This window comes from Pteronotus mesoamericanus, unplaced genomic scaffold (assembly GCF_021234165.1).
Source record: "Pteronotus mesoamericanus isolate MK-2021 breed Mesoamerican mustached bat unplaced genomic scaffold, CSHL_Meso_final contig_57, whole genome shotgun sequence".
Lineage (NCBI taxonomy): Eukaryota > Metazoa > Chordata > Mammalia > Chiroptera > Mormoopidae > Pteronotus > Pteronotus mesoamericanus.
Genome location: NW_026555203.1, coordinates 1,253,368 through 1,271,469, shown reverse-complemented (window position 1 = coordinate 1,271,469; position 18,102 = coordinate 1,253,368). Strand labels below are relative to the sequence as shown.

The window sequence follows — 18,102 nt, the reverse complement described above, 5'->3', positions numbered from 1 at the left end:
CTAAGAAATGGGTTATTAATCAAATCTTAAGAACCACAGCATTTTCCTCTCTTGGTTAATGGCATCTCACCTACCACGTTGTTCATACTATACAACTTGGATCTTTTGCATTTTGCCCACTCTTGCTCTGTGCCAGTGTTCAAGTGTTTACTCGGTCCCTTGAAGTCTGGCTCCCAAGGGCCTATTGAATCTCTTACCATTTTTCTTTTAAAAAAGCTGTTTTTATCCTCACCCAAGGACATGCTTATTGATTTAAAAGAGAGGGGAAGGGAAGGAGAGAGGGAACAGAGACATTGATGTAAGAGAGAAATGTTGATCAGTTGCCTTTCCTAAGTGCTCCAACGTGGGACTGAACTCGCAACCCCACTGTGTGCTCCGACTGGGAATTGAACCCACGACCCTTTGGATTATGGGACAATGCTCCAACCAGCTGAGCCACACTGGTCAGAGCTCTCTTACCATTTTTCCATTCTCACCACCATCCCTCTGATGGTTTTCTCCTCTCTTGCCTAAAGTCTTGCTTTTCTGCCTTCTGATTTGTTGTCCTGATCCAATCTATCTTCCTAAGACATAGATAGGGTCCTTCACTTGTCTACGCCAAACCTTTGTCTCCGCCAAACCTTTGTCTCCTGATTTATTGTCTGCAGAGTGAGATCTAAAGCTCTTACTAAGGCATTGTAAGCCCATAGTGATTGGGCCTTATTCTGCTTCCTAATATCATCCCCCCTGCATCTCCTTATACGCTTTGTGGTCTAATCATACCAGTCTAAGCCCTCCACAGAGCTTCACATGCATGTGCCTTTCTTACATTTGTTTCTCTGCTTGGCCTGTACTTTTACCTTCTGTTCCTGTTGTTGGAACGATATCTTTTAAGACTCAGTTCATATGGCACTTCTACCGTGAAACATTTTCTGTTTCTTCCTCACCCCTCATGCTCACCAAGTGGAATTAAACTCCACCTCCCCTGTGCAACCACTTTGGTTTTTCCTCTATTATACTCTTAATTTGTGAATCATACCCTAACTTGTGGGAAATTCTGCGCATTTCACTTTTAGACTATAGAGACCATATCTTAATCATGTTTGCCCCCTTTACAATAATTAGCAGTGTTTTGCACACAGCAGTGACTTAACAAGTGTTTGCTGATTTGAATTACTGAGAGGGCATGGATAAAGAAGGGGTGGGAAACAGAGCAGAGAGCTGATCGACATAGGAAGTCAATTGACCAAGACAAGGATCCATTACTATAGAGCCAGGGTGGCTGGTCAACTAGAAGGAGCACTGGGCTGATTAGGAGACATGAGATACAAGTTCAGTGCCCTCAACTTATCTGAATCTTAGTTTTCAAAATTGTAAAATGATGTCTGTTTACCTGATCAGATGATTATCATAGGATCAAATGAAACACAACTTGTAAGAATACAAAAATCTATGTTACTAGAAGGTGTTTATATATACATATACGTATATGTATACATATATACATACAGCTTTCTTACGTAAAGCTTTCTTATACTGGAAGAAAGAGGACACACACAAATCACAGAATTCCTCAGTGAGTTCTAGTCTGGATTGACCTTTGTTTATTGTGTTCCTAGATTCTGCTTTCCTCATCTATTTATGATTCCCCCCCAAATATTTTCAAATATATAAATCTTTATGACTTGCTACAGCAGTTTAATGTCATCCTTTACTATACTTTGAAGATGAGAAGGAGGAAATTTCTTGGCTCCTTCTTGAATAATGACTGTGTAGTGGAAAATTGTTGATTCATGAGCCTTCTCAAAACTAATACTGAGGTATTTGAGAGAGGGAGTGTGTTATTTCCTTGGTCTTGACAGAGAGGATGGTAATATAAAGGAATGTGTCATGTTTGAGGAAAGTAGGAGGATTTTATTTGTTTTGTGTGCTAGTGTTCAGCATTGGTCATTTCCACATTTTTTACTGGGAGCCACGATTTAATGTGAATCAACTGCAGTTTTCTCTTAATGCATCTTACGCATGGTGAAGGGAATTAGGTATTGATATTGCACTTTATGGTATGATATAAAGCAAGTACCAGATTTATTTCAGGTCACATATAAGCTTCTTTTTAAGGGCTGATTTTGAAAATTTGTAAATATGCAAGGAAAACTTTAAGTGGAGTGGAAATTGTAAAACACTTGCTTATTTTTATGTAGCAGTTTGATTGTCTAAATATGATGGATGGATGTCAAAAGGCCTTAAATGATAATACTCACTCAACAACTAGTACTTTATGGCAACTTTGTGCATATACCACTGTGCTTGGTACTGAGGGAACAGAAAAAATATGCTTGGTGTGGTCATTCATCGTCTTGGTATTTCTATTTCTAGTTGAAAGAAGCAATTCTTTCATAGAAGTATTGATGTACCCATGTGCTGCGCTGAGGTGAAAATAAACAAACTAAGGAAATCTAATATCAAAAGAGTAAAAACTAACTGAGCACATGCTTTCTTTTTTCCTCTAGTGCCCCAAAATGCGCCGTCATGCTTTTGAACTCAAGATGTTAGATAAGTACAGCCATTATCTCGCTGCTGAAACTGAGCAGGAGATGGAGGAATGGTTGATAACTTTGAAAAAAATTATCCAGATCAATACCGACAGTTTAGTGCAAGAGAAAAAGGAGACAGTAGAAACAACACAAGGTCAGAATTTTTAAATGATTCATTATTGTGGTAAAGCCCTTGTCTTTAATCTGTGGAAATGTCTGTTGTGTAGAGTGAATATAGAACTCATAATCTTGAAGGTTGACCTGCTTCTTCATTAAAAGTGACTATGGAGGTTGATGGATTTATTTTTTAAGAGTTGATACTACATCGGTTCTGACACATGAAATATAACCAGACTAAAATGCATAGGGAATTCATGGCAGATTTTCAAAAGTCCATTAAAGTTTTCCCTATGCTTTCATAATCAAAATTCTTTGCAATAAATCTAGTAGGAGAGGATGGGGTGGGAGAGATAGTTAGGATATTCCTCTCAGGTGGTTAGTAATGGTCTGCATGGTTTGAAACATCTGCTTTGAATGAATTTGCAGATGATGAAACTAGCAGCCAAGGAAAAGCCGAGAACATCATGGCCAGTTTGGAAAGGAGCATGCATCCGGAACTGATGAAGGTACATCTTCCTTATGGCAACTTGCCTTCAACTGAAACAATGCAGGATTATCTATTAACGTTTTAATGCTGGATTCCATTTGGCAATGTGGTTTCTTCTTTTTTTCTCAATCCCTCCACCCCGGCCAATGTCATTTCTAAGTTAAAAACCAAAGCGAATCAGTGAAACGGGTAGAGATTTGAAAACAAAAGTTACACTCCTAAAGCTGGACTTGCAGAGTACCGAGTAAGAGTTTGGAAATTATTACTTTTTTTTCCCTAGATGCCAGGAAGTGCTTCTAGATTGTTGTGACTTTATTAATTTTATTTGGTGCTACTTAATTCAATTTAATTACAGTAATCCCTCAGTATCCTCACTGGATTGATTACCGGACCCCGGGGTATAACCAAAATCCAACATGATGTTGTAACTCTACTTATATAACATATAAGTCCCTTATATAACATGATGTTGTAATTGCATGTAACCTACACATACTCTTGTATACTTTAAATCATCTCTAGATTATTTATGATACCTAATATGATGTAAATACTACGTAAATAGTTGTTATACTGTATTGTTTAGGGAATAATGACCGGAAAAAAGTCTGTACATGTTTACCACAGATGCAGCCATTAATAGGACCGATTACATAGTACACTTCAGCAATGATGTAACATTTAAAAAATACTTTTAATCTGTGATAGGTTGAATCTGCAAATGCAGAACACATGGATATGGAAAGCTGACTGTACCCTATGTCACTCATAAAATAAATATTCTCCTTTCAAGGGGCTGTTGATACAGATTGAACGTGATGTTCAAGCTAATGATTTGTATATGTTAATTTCATATGCAAATCATATTCTCTATGTAAATACATATGTAAATAATGCCATCAGATAAAGATTTTGGTGAACATATATAATTCGTGTTAATCACTCTGCTCCTTGGAGTCTGAAATGAGCTAGTTGTGAAAGAGTAGGGGTGATTATAACACCTATCTCAGTAGGGTTAGATATTTTCCTCTGTGGACTCTATACTACTATAGATTAGAAGATTTAATAACTTATTTATTATTTAAATCTATGTCAAACCTATTTAATTTTAATTTATTTCTCTTCCTGGACTAGTAAGTTACACAATTTTAAATAAGTTACACAAAGTTAATATTTTAAAATTATTCTTTTAAGCTTCAAAGATATTTTCCAAAATTTAAGAACATACTCTGATGTAGGCTTTGTATGATTTTATAGATTTTGATGTATCACCTCTGACTCTTTGTCATTCCAGACTGTACAGCCCCTTATGTCTTTGCTAAGGTGGCAGAATCAGAATTGTATATAAATTCTGTGACTAGTACCATGGATATATGTGTTTACTTCTCTTTTGCATCCAAACACTTGGATCCTTTCTGTACTACTATGGTTTGAACAATATCCTTGATGTTATGAGAGGAACATAGAGAGTCTGAGGACCTGATCCATAGCTTATTGTGTGTCATAGTGACAGTGACTCCCCGCCAAGCAAGCATTCTTTATCCATCCTAAGTATGTGGAAATGGTATATTTTTAAAGCGGTATCAGATTGCCAGTTTCACAGAAACTGTATATTTAAGTGGTATTTAATACTGTTTTGAAGAAAATAAAGTAATGTTTGGTGTGTATGTGCATATATATAAAAATACAAATATATGTAAATATATATTTTAAAATTTTTAGTATGGAAGAGAAACCGAACAGCTAAACAAACTCAGTAGGGGGGATGGAAGACAGAACCTCTTTTCTTTTGATTCGGAAGTTCAGGTATGGATAATATTTCTTTAAATAACCCTCAAATTGTTGCTTATTTGGAAAAGAAAACACTAGTAAAATGTGAAATCACTGATTTTACACCCCTATGTGGTACTGATTGCTCTATATTTGTCTTGTTCACTTTGAGCAGGTAGCTTAATAACTAACTTCATTCAAGAGGACTGTCACATATGCAAATAGTTTGGGACCAAATATATATGGTGTTCCTTCTTAGTTCTATATATATTTTTCACTTCATCTCATGCCTCAAAATGGATAAGTTAAAGAATTCTTTAAAGATGGTGTTGGTGCTCTTTTAATGTATTAGGTATAATTGTGGTCTAGGAACAGGGAGTATCTGTAGTATAAAAAACACTAGGTCATATAAGACAGGTGATTTATTTTCCAGTTTTGATGTAAGCCTGTGAAACTGGGATAATTTTCATGTCTGGCTTCATCTCGCTTTAAATGGAAAGTGGTGCAGGGAAGTGCAGGTTTATGTGCATGTGTATTTTAACTTTTTTCATGAGAGTTAGGTACTTTTTGAACAAAGAGATATGCAGTAAATATTTTGTTTCTTGATATTTTCTAATTTAACTGATTTGTTTAAATGGAAAAAATTCTACAGTATTTAAGTATTACATTCATTTTTCCTCATGGAACACATTACATGAGAAAATGAAATTCTTTGAGAGAAGACAAATTTTTTTTCTTTTTGTCTATATGTGATTTCTAATTAAAATCTTTGGGTTTTTTGGAAATAGAAAAATATGCATTATATAAATGAGAATTACAGTCCTCTCAGTGAAAATATAAAATAATTTTGGAAAGACTGATTTGGTGTTTTCTTTTTGCTTCATACAGTTTCCTAATTACAGTTTTTTTAGTTTGAAATGGAAAAAGTATATAGTCTGTAAATAATGCAGAAATTTTTCCCATATAATTCCATTTTTCTCATGTGGTGTTTTTATTATTTGGGGAAAATTTGTTTTAAATGTATCAACTTTCCTTTTTCCCTCCCATAACATTATTGTATTGTGCGTGTAAGTTACATGGTTGAAAATACTATAAAGTATAGCAGGCCTCGGGAATGTTAGTTCTAAGATATTCATTCAGAAATTTCCTTGTTCCAAGCAGGTCTGGGCCTTTGGTCACCCCCCCCCCCCACCTCGCCCCATGATTAGGCTTTAATTGGACATGTCAGCCCCTTTCATTGTATACAAAGAAGCCAATTGACTGTGGTTGAAGCTGAGTTCAGCATCTTTAAAAAAGATTGTGGTGTAGTGTTTTTGTGGTCATGGAACTAAACTGATTTTATGTTTGAATTACTTATCAGTAAACTAAAAGTAAGAGAAAAATTCACAGTTGTAATGAAAGTTTAAGGACAAAAAGAACGGAATTTAATGTTGATTATGGAAGGCAGCTTCACTACAGAGAAATCCATGTTGTATGTGTTGAGTACCTTTACTAGGCATGGTGCCATCCTATAATAGCAGCCTTCTCTTTTGGCCACAGTTCAGTGTTTGCAGATACACTTTCTATCACTTTCCTTAGAGAATAAAGAAATACGGACTGACTGAGGGAATGGATCCAACTTTGAACTACTGGGGAAGGCCATATGTCCCAATATTTGTACTCACAGGCCTCAGAAGGGAGAGGGCTGGGGTGGTTTAGTCCAGTTTCTTTTCACATTCCACTGTCTGAGGAAGATAGCAGGGACAGTTGATAAATGGGCAGAAATTAGAATTGATCTCCATGGCAATGACTTTGCCTCCTCTGGCTCCACAGATAGATACGTGTTCAAGGGGGAGCTGTCTAGGCCCACACATTTCCATTCCTTTTGTAGATAAATAGACTCAGGGAGGGAGGAGTTATGCTTTCAGGTATGCATATAATATTTTAGGCTCTTTTAAGGAGGATTTTGTTAGTGGTACAGGCTGGGTCAGAATGGCTGTAATTATTCAAGATTTTTCAGGCACATTACCTGTTTTGGCTTGAATTACTTAGGCAATTGAGGAAAATTCTTGTGTTTCTTGGCTTGAGTTTCCCGTATTGGCAGTCTGCTCAGATTCACCCAATCATTTCCCAACTAGCATGTCTCTGGTATTAATGAAAGTATAGTAAGTTGTCCCACAATCTATACTTTTCCTACCACTTGTGAACAGAATTTAAGTCTGTTCAGACATTCAGGATGAACAGATAAACTTAGAATGCCTGTGAGCTGAGGAGGAGGAGGATTCTGTGAGTTTGTTTGGGGCAGGACAGAGTCTTCCCCTGCTGAGAGGAATTCCTTGGCTCTCAATGTCTGTGTTTTAAACTTTTAAAAAATTTTGTATACCATAAATTTTAATGTGTGTGTGTTTGTAGTCTGTGGCACCAAGTGTACATCCCCTAGCTCTCTTACAAGCAGCTGGGCTCAGTGTTTATCAATTTCCTAAGTGGACACATGCCCCTCTGTTCATCATTTAAACATACGTGCTCACCAGGGTTCCAGACTTGTCCTCCTTCTCAAACTAGTTGTCACTGACTCCCAAATCCAGATCTCCAACCCATACCTCTACTGTTTCTCCAGCCACTTACTCACAACACTTCTAACTCTACACATCCCAAACTCAACTAATCTGTATTCATTCTTTCCCCATATTTGCTATTCATTATTTCACAGTTAACTTCATCATATCACAGTCTACTGAATCTTCCAAGTGAGAGACCATTGTGTAATTCTTGATTCCTCCCATGTCCATTCGTGTCAGTTTTGCTTTCTCTACAGCTTATAAAAGAAAGAAAACATGTACCATCCTTGAACATATATTGTGTGGCAGAGACAAACAATAAAGACAAGTAAATATTTAGAAAGTATTGTTAGAATACTAAATGAAGGAAAGGGAGTATAGACTCTCACAGTGGATGCAGTTTAAAAAAAAATAGAGAGGTAAGGAAGGTCTTTGTGGAAATGCCAGTTGAATGAAATGAAGGAAGTAAGTCATGTGTCTATCTGGGGAAAGAGGCTTCCTGACAGAACAGCAAGTGAAAAGGCCCTGAGGTGGGAGTGTACTTGGGGTGCTAGAGAAATACCTGTGACTGGAACACAGGGTGGTAGGGCTAGGGAGGCAAGAGTGGTAGGAGATGAGGTCAGAGGAGTGGGGGGAGGAAGTCATATCATATACGGCTTTGTAGGTCAAGGTACCAACTTGCGATTTTTCCTTTGCCTTAGATCAGTGTCCCAAAAAACTCCCTCCAGAATTTCTTTACCAGTGTTTGAACCTTAGTCTAAGAACTCGACAAAGGCTTGTTGAATGAAAAGAAATGATGATTCAAATGAAGAATTGACACAGAAGTGTTGGATTCTGCAGTTTTACAATAGATCTATATTAATATGAATCCTGTTTTCTTTTGCAAATAATTCTCTCTTTTGTAGAGATTGGACTTTTCAGGAATTGAACCTGATATAAAGCCGTTTGAAGAAAAGTGCAATAAACGTTTCCTGGTAAATTGCCATGATTTAACTTTCAATATCTTGGGTCAGGTTGGAGAAAATGCAAAAGGACCACCCACAAACGTATGTATGACCTTTCCTTCTACCTCCCTTAAACTGATGCATTAAGGAAACACCTTTTTTTTTTTTTTTGTCGCTGAGAACTAATTTACTGGATGAGAATTCCATAGCTACATGTTTTGATACATTTGAGATGGAAGAATTTCATACATCTTTCTTTTGCTAAAATCTTCATCTTAAGATTTGTGAAAGTTTTACTTATTCAAAAAAGCAGGTAGAGTAGGCTGTTGACATCCAAGAGGGACATGTCCCCAGAACCTAGAAAGTCCTCAGATTTGTGAATTCTACTTCTGTGAAATTGGCTCAGAGCCATGAGTAATGAACACCAGAGCTGTGCAGGGGCACAGATGCTGTGCAGTCAGCTAGCCTCGCTCACTGTTCTCAGTGAATTCATTTTGTTCTGCATAGAAAATTCAAATGATTAGCTATCACTAATCATTTGAATAGCTCAGAAATGCTTGAAACTATAAATGTAAAATTGCCAGAGAGACTGCATTTTAGATTCATCTTCATTTTTTGGTTCTAGTTTTATCTTTGAAAAATATCCACAATGATTTATTCTCTTACAGTGTAGCTGAAATTTACTAGCAGACATTCTGTGTGTAAAGGGTTAATCTTTATGCCATCTGGCATGAAATTTCTCTTTGTGACCAGCTTTCAGATGCCATCTGTAGAGAGGAATCATGTCTTCCAAAGCTGCTGATGGGGCAACAGCTTTTGTCAAGTAATTTGATGTTGACTGATATTAGCTCTCAGGAAATGTATAATCCAGTAAGCTGTAACATTACAAAAGGAAAGATTTATTTCTCCTCTATAATATTGGCATTATTTTGGGATAATGCCAAGAAACCTATAGAAAATTAAATTTTATTTATAAAACAATTGGTATTTTTTAAATTTGGGTTCTGATTTCTACTCATCATTTAAAAATTTTTTTAACTTGGAAATTATTTATACCTGACAAAAGTTAAAATTCGATAGCCTGTTATTTAGAATGTTCTTTCTTATGTGCAAATGAGGTGTAATGCAATTTTAGCTAAATTCTGAACTCACAATGGAATTGTAATCACAGAAACTTGAAGAATAAAACAATTATTTTGTAATTTGTGTCCCTTCCCGCACTCCACCTAAAAAAGTCTTAGTTTAAAAATCGATTGTCTTTATTCCTAGGTTGAACCCTTTTTTATCAATCTTGCCCTATTTGATGTAAAGAACAATTGTAAGATTTCAGCTGACTTCCACATAGACCTGAATCCCCCATCTGTTCGTGAAATGCTGTGGGGCACTTCAGCCCAACTAGCCAGTGATGGAAATGCAGAGTCTTTCATTCATGGAATTGCTGAATCCCAGCTGCGCTACATAAAGCAGGTAAAGAATGATCTTTTAGTTTTGGTAGTGCCTTCAGGATAAGAAACAGAAACACCCTGGGGCTATTTCATTGTTTCAGGCCAATGTTTTCATGGGTATTCTTATCTCTTGTAAGGTCTGTGTATAGGTGTTTTTCTAGCAACTGAAGTTGGAGGGAAAAAATGGAAACCAGCAAATAAATGTGCTAGTAAATGTTCACAAAGTAGCATTTCAGTTGGGATCACGATGTAAGTCTCAAAGGAAGTGTTTTATGACAGACATAGACACATAAGACAGACAAACAAAAACACAGATACAGACACACACGCACACATCCATACCCACGCACATTCTTCTGAGCAAGGCAATAGGTGCCTGAAAAGCTTGTTTCTTTGAAGAAAAAATGACCCTGCAATAACCTCCCATCCTTATTCCCGTTTCCATTATGAGTAGATAGTTTTAATGGAGCATAAAGGCTCTTTATACAGGAGTTCTGTTTGAAAAGTAATGAGAGGGAACTGCTTGTGTCACAGCTGTGGGACTACTCTCTTCTGTCCTATCTGGTGCAAAGACTCCCCTTTAGAAAGAGCCTGACAGTTCCCTGGCATTTTGACCTCTGACCAGACTGGCGGCTCTAAGAGGTTAGGCAAAGCAGAACTGATTGCCTTCTAGACCTTTGGAGCTGAAAGGAAACTAGATTGTGGCAAAGAATTAAAGTAGGAAGAACAAAGCAGCTCACATTGTAAGGAGATTTATTTTCCCAAAATAAAAATGTTCCTTTTTTTCTGATTATAAAGATGAAAACATTATGTAGAAAATTCAAACAATAAAAAAGGTATAAGATGGTAATTATTAACATTTTGGCAAATGTTTTCTGGATATCTCTGTTGTGTGTATATATAAACATATTGTTTGTATAAGAGTATATATAATGTGTAACATTTATGCTATTTTATACCTACTGTATTCATTTAACATCATGGTTATCATTCTATATCAATATTTCTAGATAGTCACATTCTTAAAGGCTAATATGCTATACCATTGATTTAGCTAATTTGAGTATTGGATATCATACATAATGTGCCATTGAATATCCTTGTATGTACGTGTTAGTTCATTTGTTGAATTATCTCCTTAGAATAAATTCCACATTTTGAGGGTCAAAGATTACGTTCATTGATACAGACTGCCTAATGGCAGGGGAAGACTTTACATTTGCTGTCACTACCCTTTTTCTGCTGTATATTTTTGATAGCTTTCCCCCACATTTTCCATTGTCCCTTGTTATCTTATGGCTCCTTGGTGGTTTTTTTTAAAAATTTTTATTATCCTCACCTGAGGACACTTAAAAAATCGCTTTTGGGGGAGACGGAGGAAGGAGGGTAGAGAGAAATACTGATTGGCTGCCTTCTTGTACACACCCCAATTGGGGCTCAAACCTGCAACCTGGGCACATGCCGTAGACTGGAAACGGAACCCGCAACCTTTTCAGTCCACAGGATGACGTTCCTACCAGCTGTGCCACACTGGCCAGGGCATGGCCCCTTAGTTTGTTACGCAGAGTATAGTTTTCTCATGTGTATATTCCACACAACAGCCTCAGCTTCTAAAAGAGAGATTGAGTTCAGTGTTATAAATATTTGAGAACTTAGTACTGAATTGTATGTTTAAAATTTCTTGCACAATATTAAGTCCTTTTAAGCCGACAATATATTTACTGAATTACTTCAATGTACTTAGATTCAATATAAGCATTGAAATTGTGCTTCCAGTTGTCATCCCACTTGTAATCTAAGTCAGGAGGAAAATAAACATGTTTTGAATATCTCCTGTGTGCCAGAATTTTCCACTGGTGTCTAATGGAATCATAATACTCTCATGAAAATAGTACAACTAATTATTGCTGTTTTGCAGATGAGGAAAGTGCAGTTCTGGGAGGTTAATAAGTAAGCTGCCCACCATTTCAGAGCCAGTAGTGGTGCAGGCAGGACTTGAACCTAGGCCTGTTTGAAAGACCTCAAAGGCAGAATGCAATTAAATGCTAAAGTATATAGTATAAGGGTGGTAGTTAGTTACACTTGGAATGTGAGGAGGGGTCAGTGGTCAGGAGTTAACTTAGAAGACTCCATAGAAGATGTGGGGCTTGAGAGAGGCCTCAAAGGAATAGATGAGAGCTGGACAGGTGAGAATGATGGGCAGTGGCCTCAAATAGTTTTATCATTTGAACTCTTTTTTAAAATGAAGTAAAGATACCACCAAATGATCATTTACTCCAAATAATTGGACATTTTATTTGAAAGAAGTCTTTTTCTCAACTTCTTCCCGTTCAGGACGAGGAAAAGGGAAGTACTATGTAGAGGGAGACTTGATGTTAGCAGATCCCAGCTCAACCATTTTTTCAGCAATAGCAACAATTCAAGCACTTAACTGTTGCTGATGTACTTCTCTAGGTATTTACCTGTATGGTCAGTTAACTCTCACAGTTCAGTCAAGTAAGTAGGTACTATTGCTACACCCATTTTACAGATGGGGAAACAGGCACAGAGCGGTCAAGTGACTTGCCCAAGGTAACAGCTAGTAAGATGGGGAACAGGACCTGAACCTAGGTCTAGCAGGCTCCCTAAAAAGCCCAGGTTTTTGCCGCTGTACTGTACTGCTTTTGTGTCACCCTAGAGGGAAGAAAGCAGCCCAGTGTCCTAGCATTCTCAGGAAGGGCTGTCTGGCAACTCATTCCCTTCCAGCAAGGCTATTCAGGTTCGTGGCCTTATCTAAAGGAACAGGCGGAGTCCAGGGTTTGGTGGATGGTGGGGATTTGGGGGCCATCCTTGGCTCTCCCCATCTGCTCCTCAGAGTCTTTCTCTCCAGTGGCTTCCTGAGTGAGGAGCAGCAGGGTGACCACAGGAAATGAAGGAAATTGGGTCCATCCAGTAGTTTTGCTTCCCTGACACCAAACAGTTACTGTGAGCAGTCACTTTACTCTCTGGCTCTTGGCAGTTTCTTCCCAGATGCCCCAACAGAGCTCAGTGCCCCATGTCCCCCAAGTATGAGTTGAGATTGTGGGGTAGCTGCTCACTCTTGAAGGTCTGCCTCCCTGTGGCTCTGTGGGCTCCCCGCTGGGGGGAAGCAGTTATGGGGCTGGTGAAAGCTCGAAGAGCTCCCTCCCACCACCACTTGCCTTGCCATGCCCTAGGGGCTATGTAAGGGCGGGAGCTGGAGGGGAGACCTAACCTATTCTTTTGAGGTAGGGGGTATTGAAGTGGGTAAGAGTCACCCTGTAGGGGGACAGATAAGAGGAAGAAAACAAGGCGTTAGTCTGCATAACAGTTTTCAAACTGCATAACAAAAACTAAATCATCCTGTGGAAAGCATTCCTTTGTGACATGTAAAGAGCTCTGGGGCTTTCAGTGTAAAGGTAGAGGGCAAGAGGATCCAAACTTCCTGTCCTTTGTGCTTTATTGAAAGGTACATCCGATACAACCAAGGTGACAAGTTTTCTATGAGTGCATGTGGAACAGCCATGTCATCCCGTATCCAGCTCAGCTCTTTCCAAATATACTATCTTCCAAATAGCCTGTTAGTTGATTGTGTCTGTTGTTTAAAGAAGCGCCACACAAAGGAATTCAAGTGGAAAAATCCATCACTGGTACTCTACCAAGTTTTGTTTTTCTACTTGGTATATTACCAACTGTGTTAAGATAGTGCTTTCCAGTTTTCAAAGCATTTCAGACACATTATCTCATTTGTTCCAGATAGAACCCTCAGAGGTAGACAAGGCAAAAGAGAAAAATGAGTGCAAGACGCTAATTCCTTCCACAGTCCAACGGCTTGTAAGGCTGATCCAGGTTTCAGTTCCCAAGCAGCAGGCATGGAATGAAGTGGTTAAAGACTGCTCTGGAGCCCAGTTTCCTAAGTTCAAATTCTGGCTCCACCACTTACAGATTTAGACAAGTCACATCCTCTCTACGTCTCAGGTTTCTCATCTGTGAAATGGGAAAGACAATAGTACTAGCTACTGAACAAACTTCTCGTATGGATTAAATGAGGTCATGCACATTAGGTGCCTCGTTATTACTACAGAGGCCCAAAGCAACTCAAGGTCACAGAACTGGATTTTCAGTACTGCCAGGAGCATGCTGCTCAGGCTGGGAGATATGGCTGGCAAACTGACTCATGTAATTTCATGCTTACCGATTGTCACATTACTGTTAGATGATTTTCATGCATTATCTCCCTCTTCATAAAAACCCTCAAAGCAGGTTCTATGACAAACATTTTAAAGATTAAAAAAAATGAGGCTTAGAGCCCTGTCTGGTGTGGCTCAGTTAAAGCGTCATCCCGTACACCAAAAGGTCACAGGTTCCATTCCCGGTCGGGCTACATGCCAAGGTTGTGAGTTTGGTCCCTGGTAGGGATGCCTACAAAAGGCAACGGATGGTGTTTCCTCCCTTTCTCTCGCTCCCTCTTCTGCCCTCTATCTAAAATCAATAAGCGTGTCCTCGTGGAAAGATTAAAAAAAGCAAAGAAACTGAGACGTAGGAAGGTTTGTGAAGCAAGAAGTTGGATGAAGAAGATTGCAGCCAGGATTTCCCCTGCAGCCAACATCTCACACCATGAGTCTGGATGAGAATAGTAATACTGATCACTGCTGTAGCTCATGTCCACTGAGTACCTATGGTTCCCCATCCCCAGTACTCTCAGCATTTCCCCACACTGATGTCAGCAAGGAGTATTATAATCTGAAATGATTTGACAGTTGATAAAAGCAAGTTGCTTTCACTTGTTTGTCTGTGATCACTTTACTGCTGCCCCTACTAGCAGCCACATGGGACTGAGCAAACACGGTGGGCCTAGTCCAGTGCTGAGTTCAGGATGGCACACCTTGTCTGACCTTCCCAACAGCCCTGGAATGCAGGTACTTACATTACTTCCAGTACACAGGTGAGGATACTGAGGCACAGAGATGTTCTGTAACTGACCAGGGATTCCATTGTAAGGGGATACTGTCTGGAGATGTTCTGCCTTTTGTCCAATTAGTTTCTAGCCTTACCCTGTTCCCAGAATGCAAGCCAGAGAGAGTCCAGGAAGCCCACGTGGGCTGGGAGTCTGGCCTGATAGGACAAGACCTCTGGCCCAGCCCTTATTTCCCACCAGGGTACATTAGAATCCTTAAATAAAGCACAAAGGAACAAAACGGGGAGGTTTGGATCCTCTTGTCCTCCTACTTTACATTGAAAGCCCAGAGCTCTTTACCTGTCACAAAGGAACACTTTCCGTAGGATGATTTAGTTTTTGTTACACAGTTTGAAAACTGTTATGCAGACCATCACCTTATTTTCTTCCTCTTAGCTGCAGTCAGTATTAATGGTGAGTGAATTGCTCTGAAGTTACACGCAGCTATATTTTAAAATGTCTGTCCAGTGCTGTTTGAGAAATGCACAGTATTCTACCCCATGCCAATTAAGCCAAACATTACACATTGTATTAATTAGGTCCAACAATGCACCTTGCAAACACAGCTAAACACATGAAGCTAAGCAGCAAGGGTGACAGCCTGCACTTTGGAGACTAATAGATGTGAAGTTGGTGAGAAAATAGAAAATCCATTTTGGAAGGAACATCAGGAGCTTGGAAAACTGTCTGAAAAGCAATGCTATCTATTTCCAGGGTCCTGGAAATGATTCTATGTTGGCTACCAGCATTCTATGCCAACCACACCGCTTGTAATTGTTAATCAACAACTGTATGTATGAGGTTACATAAAAAGTCTAATGGAAGTCATTTTTTTCCCAGGGAATTTTCTCAGTGACGAATCCACATCCTGAAATTTTTCTAGTCGCACGAATTGAAAAGGTACTTCAGGGCAATATTACACACTGTGCCGAGCCCTACATCAAAAATTCAGATCCAGCAAAGGTATTTAAAATGATCATATGTGAACATTTCAGCTTAATGTAGAATTTGCCTTTTACTGATACTGTATGTCTGATTGTCAATGATCCCTTAAAAAAAGGACCCCCAAAACTTCCTCACTCAGCACGCAGTATATTCTGAAAATATTGTATACTAGGTGCCTATGCATGCTAAACTTTGAATGTGCCTTTTCCTCCCCTTCGTTTATGTTCTGTTTACATGACAATCTGATTTCTGCTGTCTTACCAAAATAAGAGCTAAAGGTTTTTCGGCAACATCTGTTCACTGACACTGTATCCTTGGCAATAGCCATCTTTTTTTTTTTTCTCTCCCAGCTCTATCAACAGTCCTAGAATGTCAGAGCTGGGAGGGTAAAGATGATCCAGTTCTATAGTTCCCAAAGCCCAGTCTATACTCAAATTTACTTGTGTATGAAGATGAAGCGAGGAAAGACAAGATAGCCATTCCTGGGAATCTAAATGTATTTAATTCAAAGGGCTGCCCTTTAATCTGAGATTTTTGCCCTTGCTGCTTTGTAAACGTTATACCTATCTGTTCTTCATAAAATATTGGTGTATTAGATGGTAGGCATTTTTACTGTTTCTTGTATTTAAATGGTAACATTAAAAGTCGGCAACCCATATAATCATCTAAATTTATGGACCCTGAAATCTAAACCTAGGGAAATTATTGATCAAATCCTCTGCTCTCATTTTATAAATGAGAAAACTGAGGCCCAGAGAAGGAACATGTTTGTGGCACAGTTCATTAGCAGCTCTCCAGCTACTGGGTATTTATGAAGAGCCCATCTGCTCTATGTGGCATTTAGTTGTGTATCCAAATAGTGTTTATGAAGTGGAAGATGCTGAGGATACATGTGACTAATTTGTGAAGAAAAAAAGGCCTTGATGTAGATAAAAGCTTCTAGCATCTGTATCCCTAAGGATAAGCATACAGCCACCATTTCACAGCTGGTTGAGATTCTATAGGCAGTTAATGTCCTTTGTCATCTCTCAGTGCCTGTGCGTAAAGTGGCCCCTGCCCATACCTAACTGATTGTATTGACTCTTGGTCACTTGGCTTTTAACTTGGGAGTAAAAAGGTCAGCTATATCCAGAACAAACTTCCCCCAAGAATGATGAGCGTCTGTCTCCTCATGTGTGAAAGGAGAAACACACATTTAAACTGCTTAAAATTTTCTCAGTAGGAGCCTTTGGTCCAAAGTGTGTCCTATAGCCATTTTGTCTGTCTTTAGATATCTTGATGAAGGCTCTGTTAATGGAAAAACACAAAACCTTTAAGAAATACTGCTTTGGTCTGGAAAAGGGGGTAGCCGATGTGTGTTGTGTTTTATTTGTAGGTATTTCTATATATGTTTTTCTAGATTTTGATATTTTATATTGGTTAAGTTGGGGAAATTATTTTGGGGAGACTGCCTGGTAGTTTGAACAAAATGAGCCTGTCTTCTGATTTCTTACCTTAGACGGCCCAGAAGGTGCACAGGACAGCCAGGCAGGTGTGCAGCCGCCTTGGACAATACAGAATGCCCTTTGCCTGGGCCGCCAGGTTTGTACATAGTAATCCTGATCCTTCTACTCATGCTCGTAGATGAAGCGGAGGGCTGTCGTTTTTCCAGTAGCATTCAGCAGTTTGTTTTTGACAGGCTAGTTATGTTTTGGGCCACCTGGGATGTGTCCTAGTCCCTTCAGGCTGCTCTAACAAATAACTGCCTTAAATAACAAATGTTTAAGCCAAATGTTTGTGGCTTAAATGACAAACATTTATTCCTCACAATTCTGGAGGTTAGAAGTCCCAAGATCAGGAAGCCAGCATTGTTGGATTCTGGGGAGGACTCTTCCAGGTTGGGGACAGCTGATTTTTTCTGTGTGTTCACGCTGTGGAAGGAGGGTGGGTAAGCTCTCTGGCCTCTTCTTGTAAGGACCCTGATCCCATTCATGAGGGCTCCACCCTCTTGGCCTAATCACCCCAAAGGTACCACCTCCGAATATAATCATCTTGGAGATTAGATTTCAACATAGACTTTGGGCGGAGGGAGGTAGGTATACAAAACATTCAGTTCATAACAGGATATAAGAATTCTTTTTCTTAGAATTTTCTATGCATCAAAGACCCATTCATTTCTTCATATGTCTTGCCTCAGGGAAATTTTCTTTGGCTTGGGTTACTAATCTTACTGATACCACTTAACTTTACTGCGTTTCAAAGCAGAGCTTATTTGCTAAAATGATGGAATTTTTTTTTCCAGAAAAACAGAAATTATTGTAAATGACATATAGTATACCCAGTATTTCAGAATTGGCTGGGTTTATGCTTTGAAAAGCTAGGAGAGAATAATTCTGGAAAACATACAA

At 38.8% G+C, this 18,102-nt stretch overlaps 1 protein-coding gene across 2 annotated transcripts in view; it reads left to right on the top strand.

The window, feature by feature from the left end:
* The window catches only part of DOCK11 (dedicator of cytokinesis 11), a 175,127-nt gene that overhangs the window by 61,711 nt on the left and 95,314 nt on the right, over positions 1–18,102 (top strand). For both annotated transcript variants that reach the window (XM_054580328.1, XM_054580327.1), the window contains exons 8-14: positions 2,490–2,667; positions 3,060–3,139; positions 4,843–4,926; positions 8,333–8,473; positions 9,641–9,838; positions 15,611–15,733; positions 17,214–17,296. In XM_054580328.1, coding sequence (XP_054436303.1) covers positions 2,490–2,667; positions 3,060–3,139; positions 4,843–4,926; positions 8,333–8,473; positions 9,641–9,838; positions 15,611–15,733; positions 17,214–17,296 — 887 coding nt within the window. The remainder of the gene's footprint in view (positions 1–2,489; positions 2,668–3,059; positions 3,140–4,842; positions 4,927–8,332; positions 8,474–9,640; positions 9,839–15,610; positions 15,734–17,213; positions 17,297–18,102) is intronic.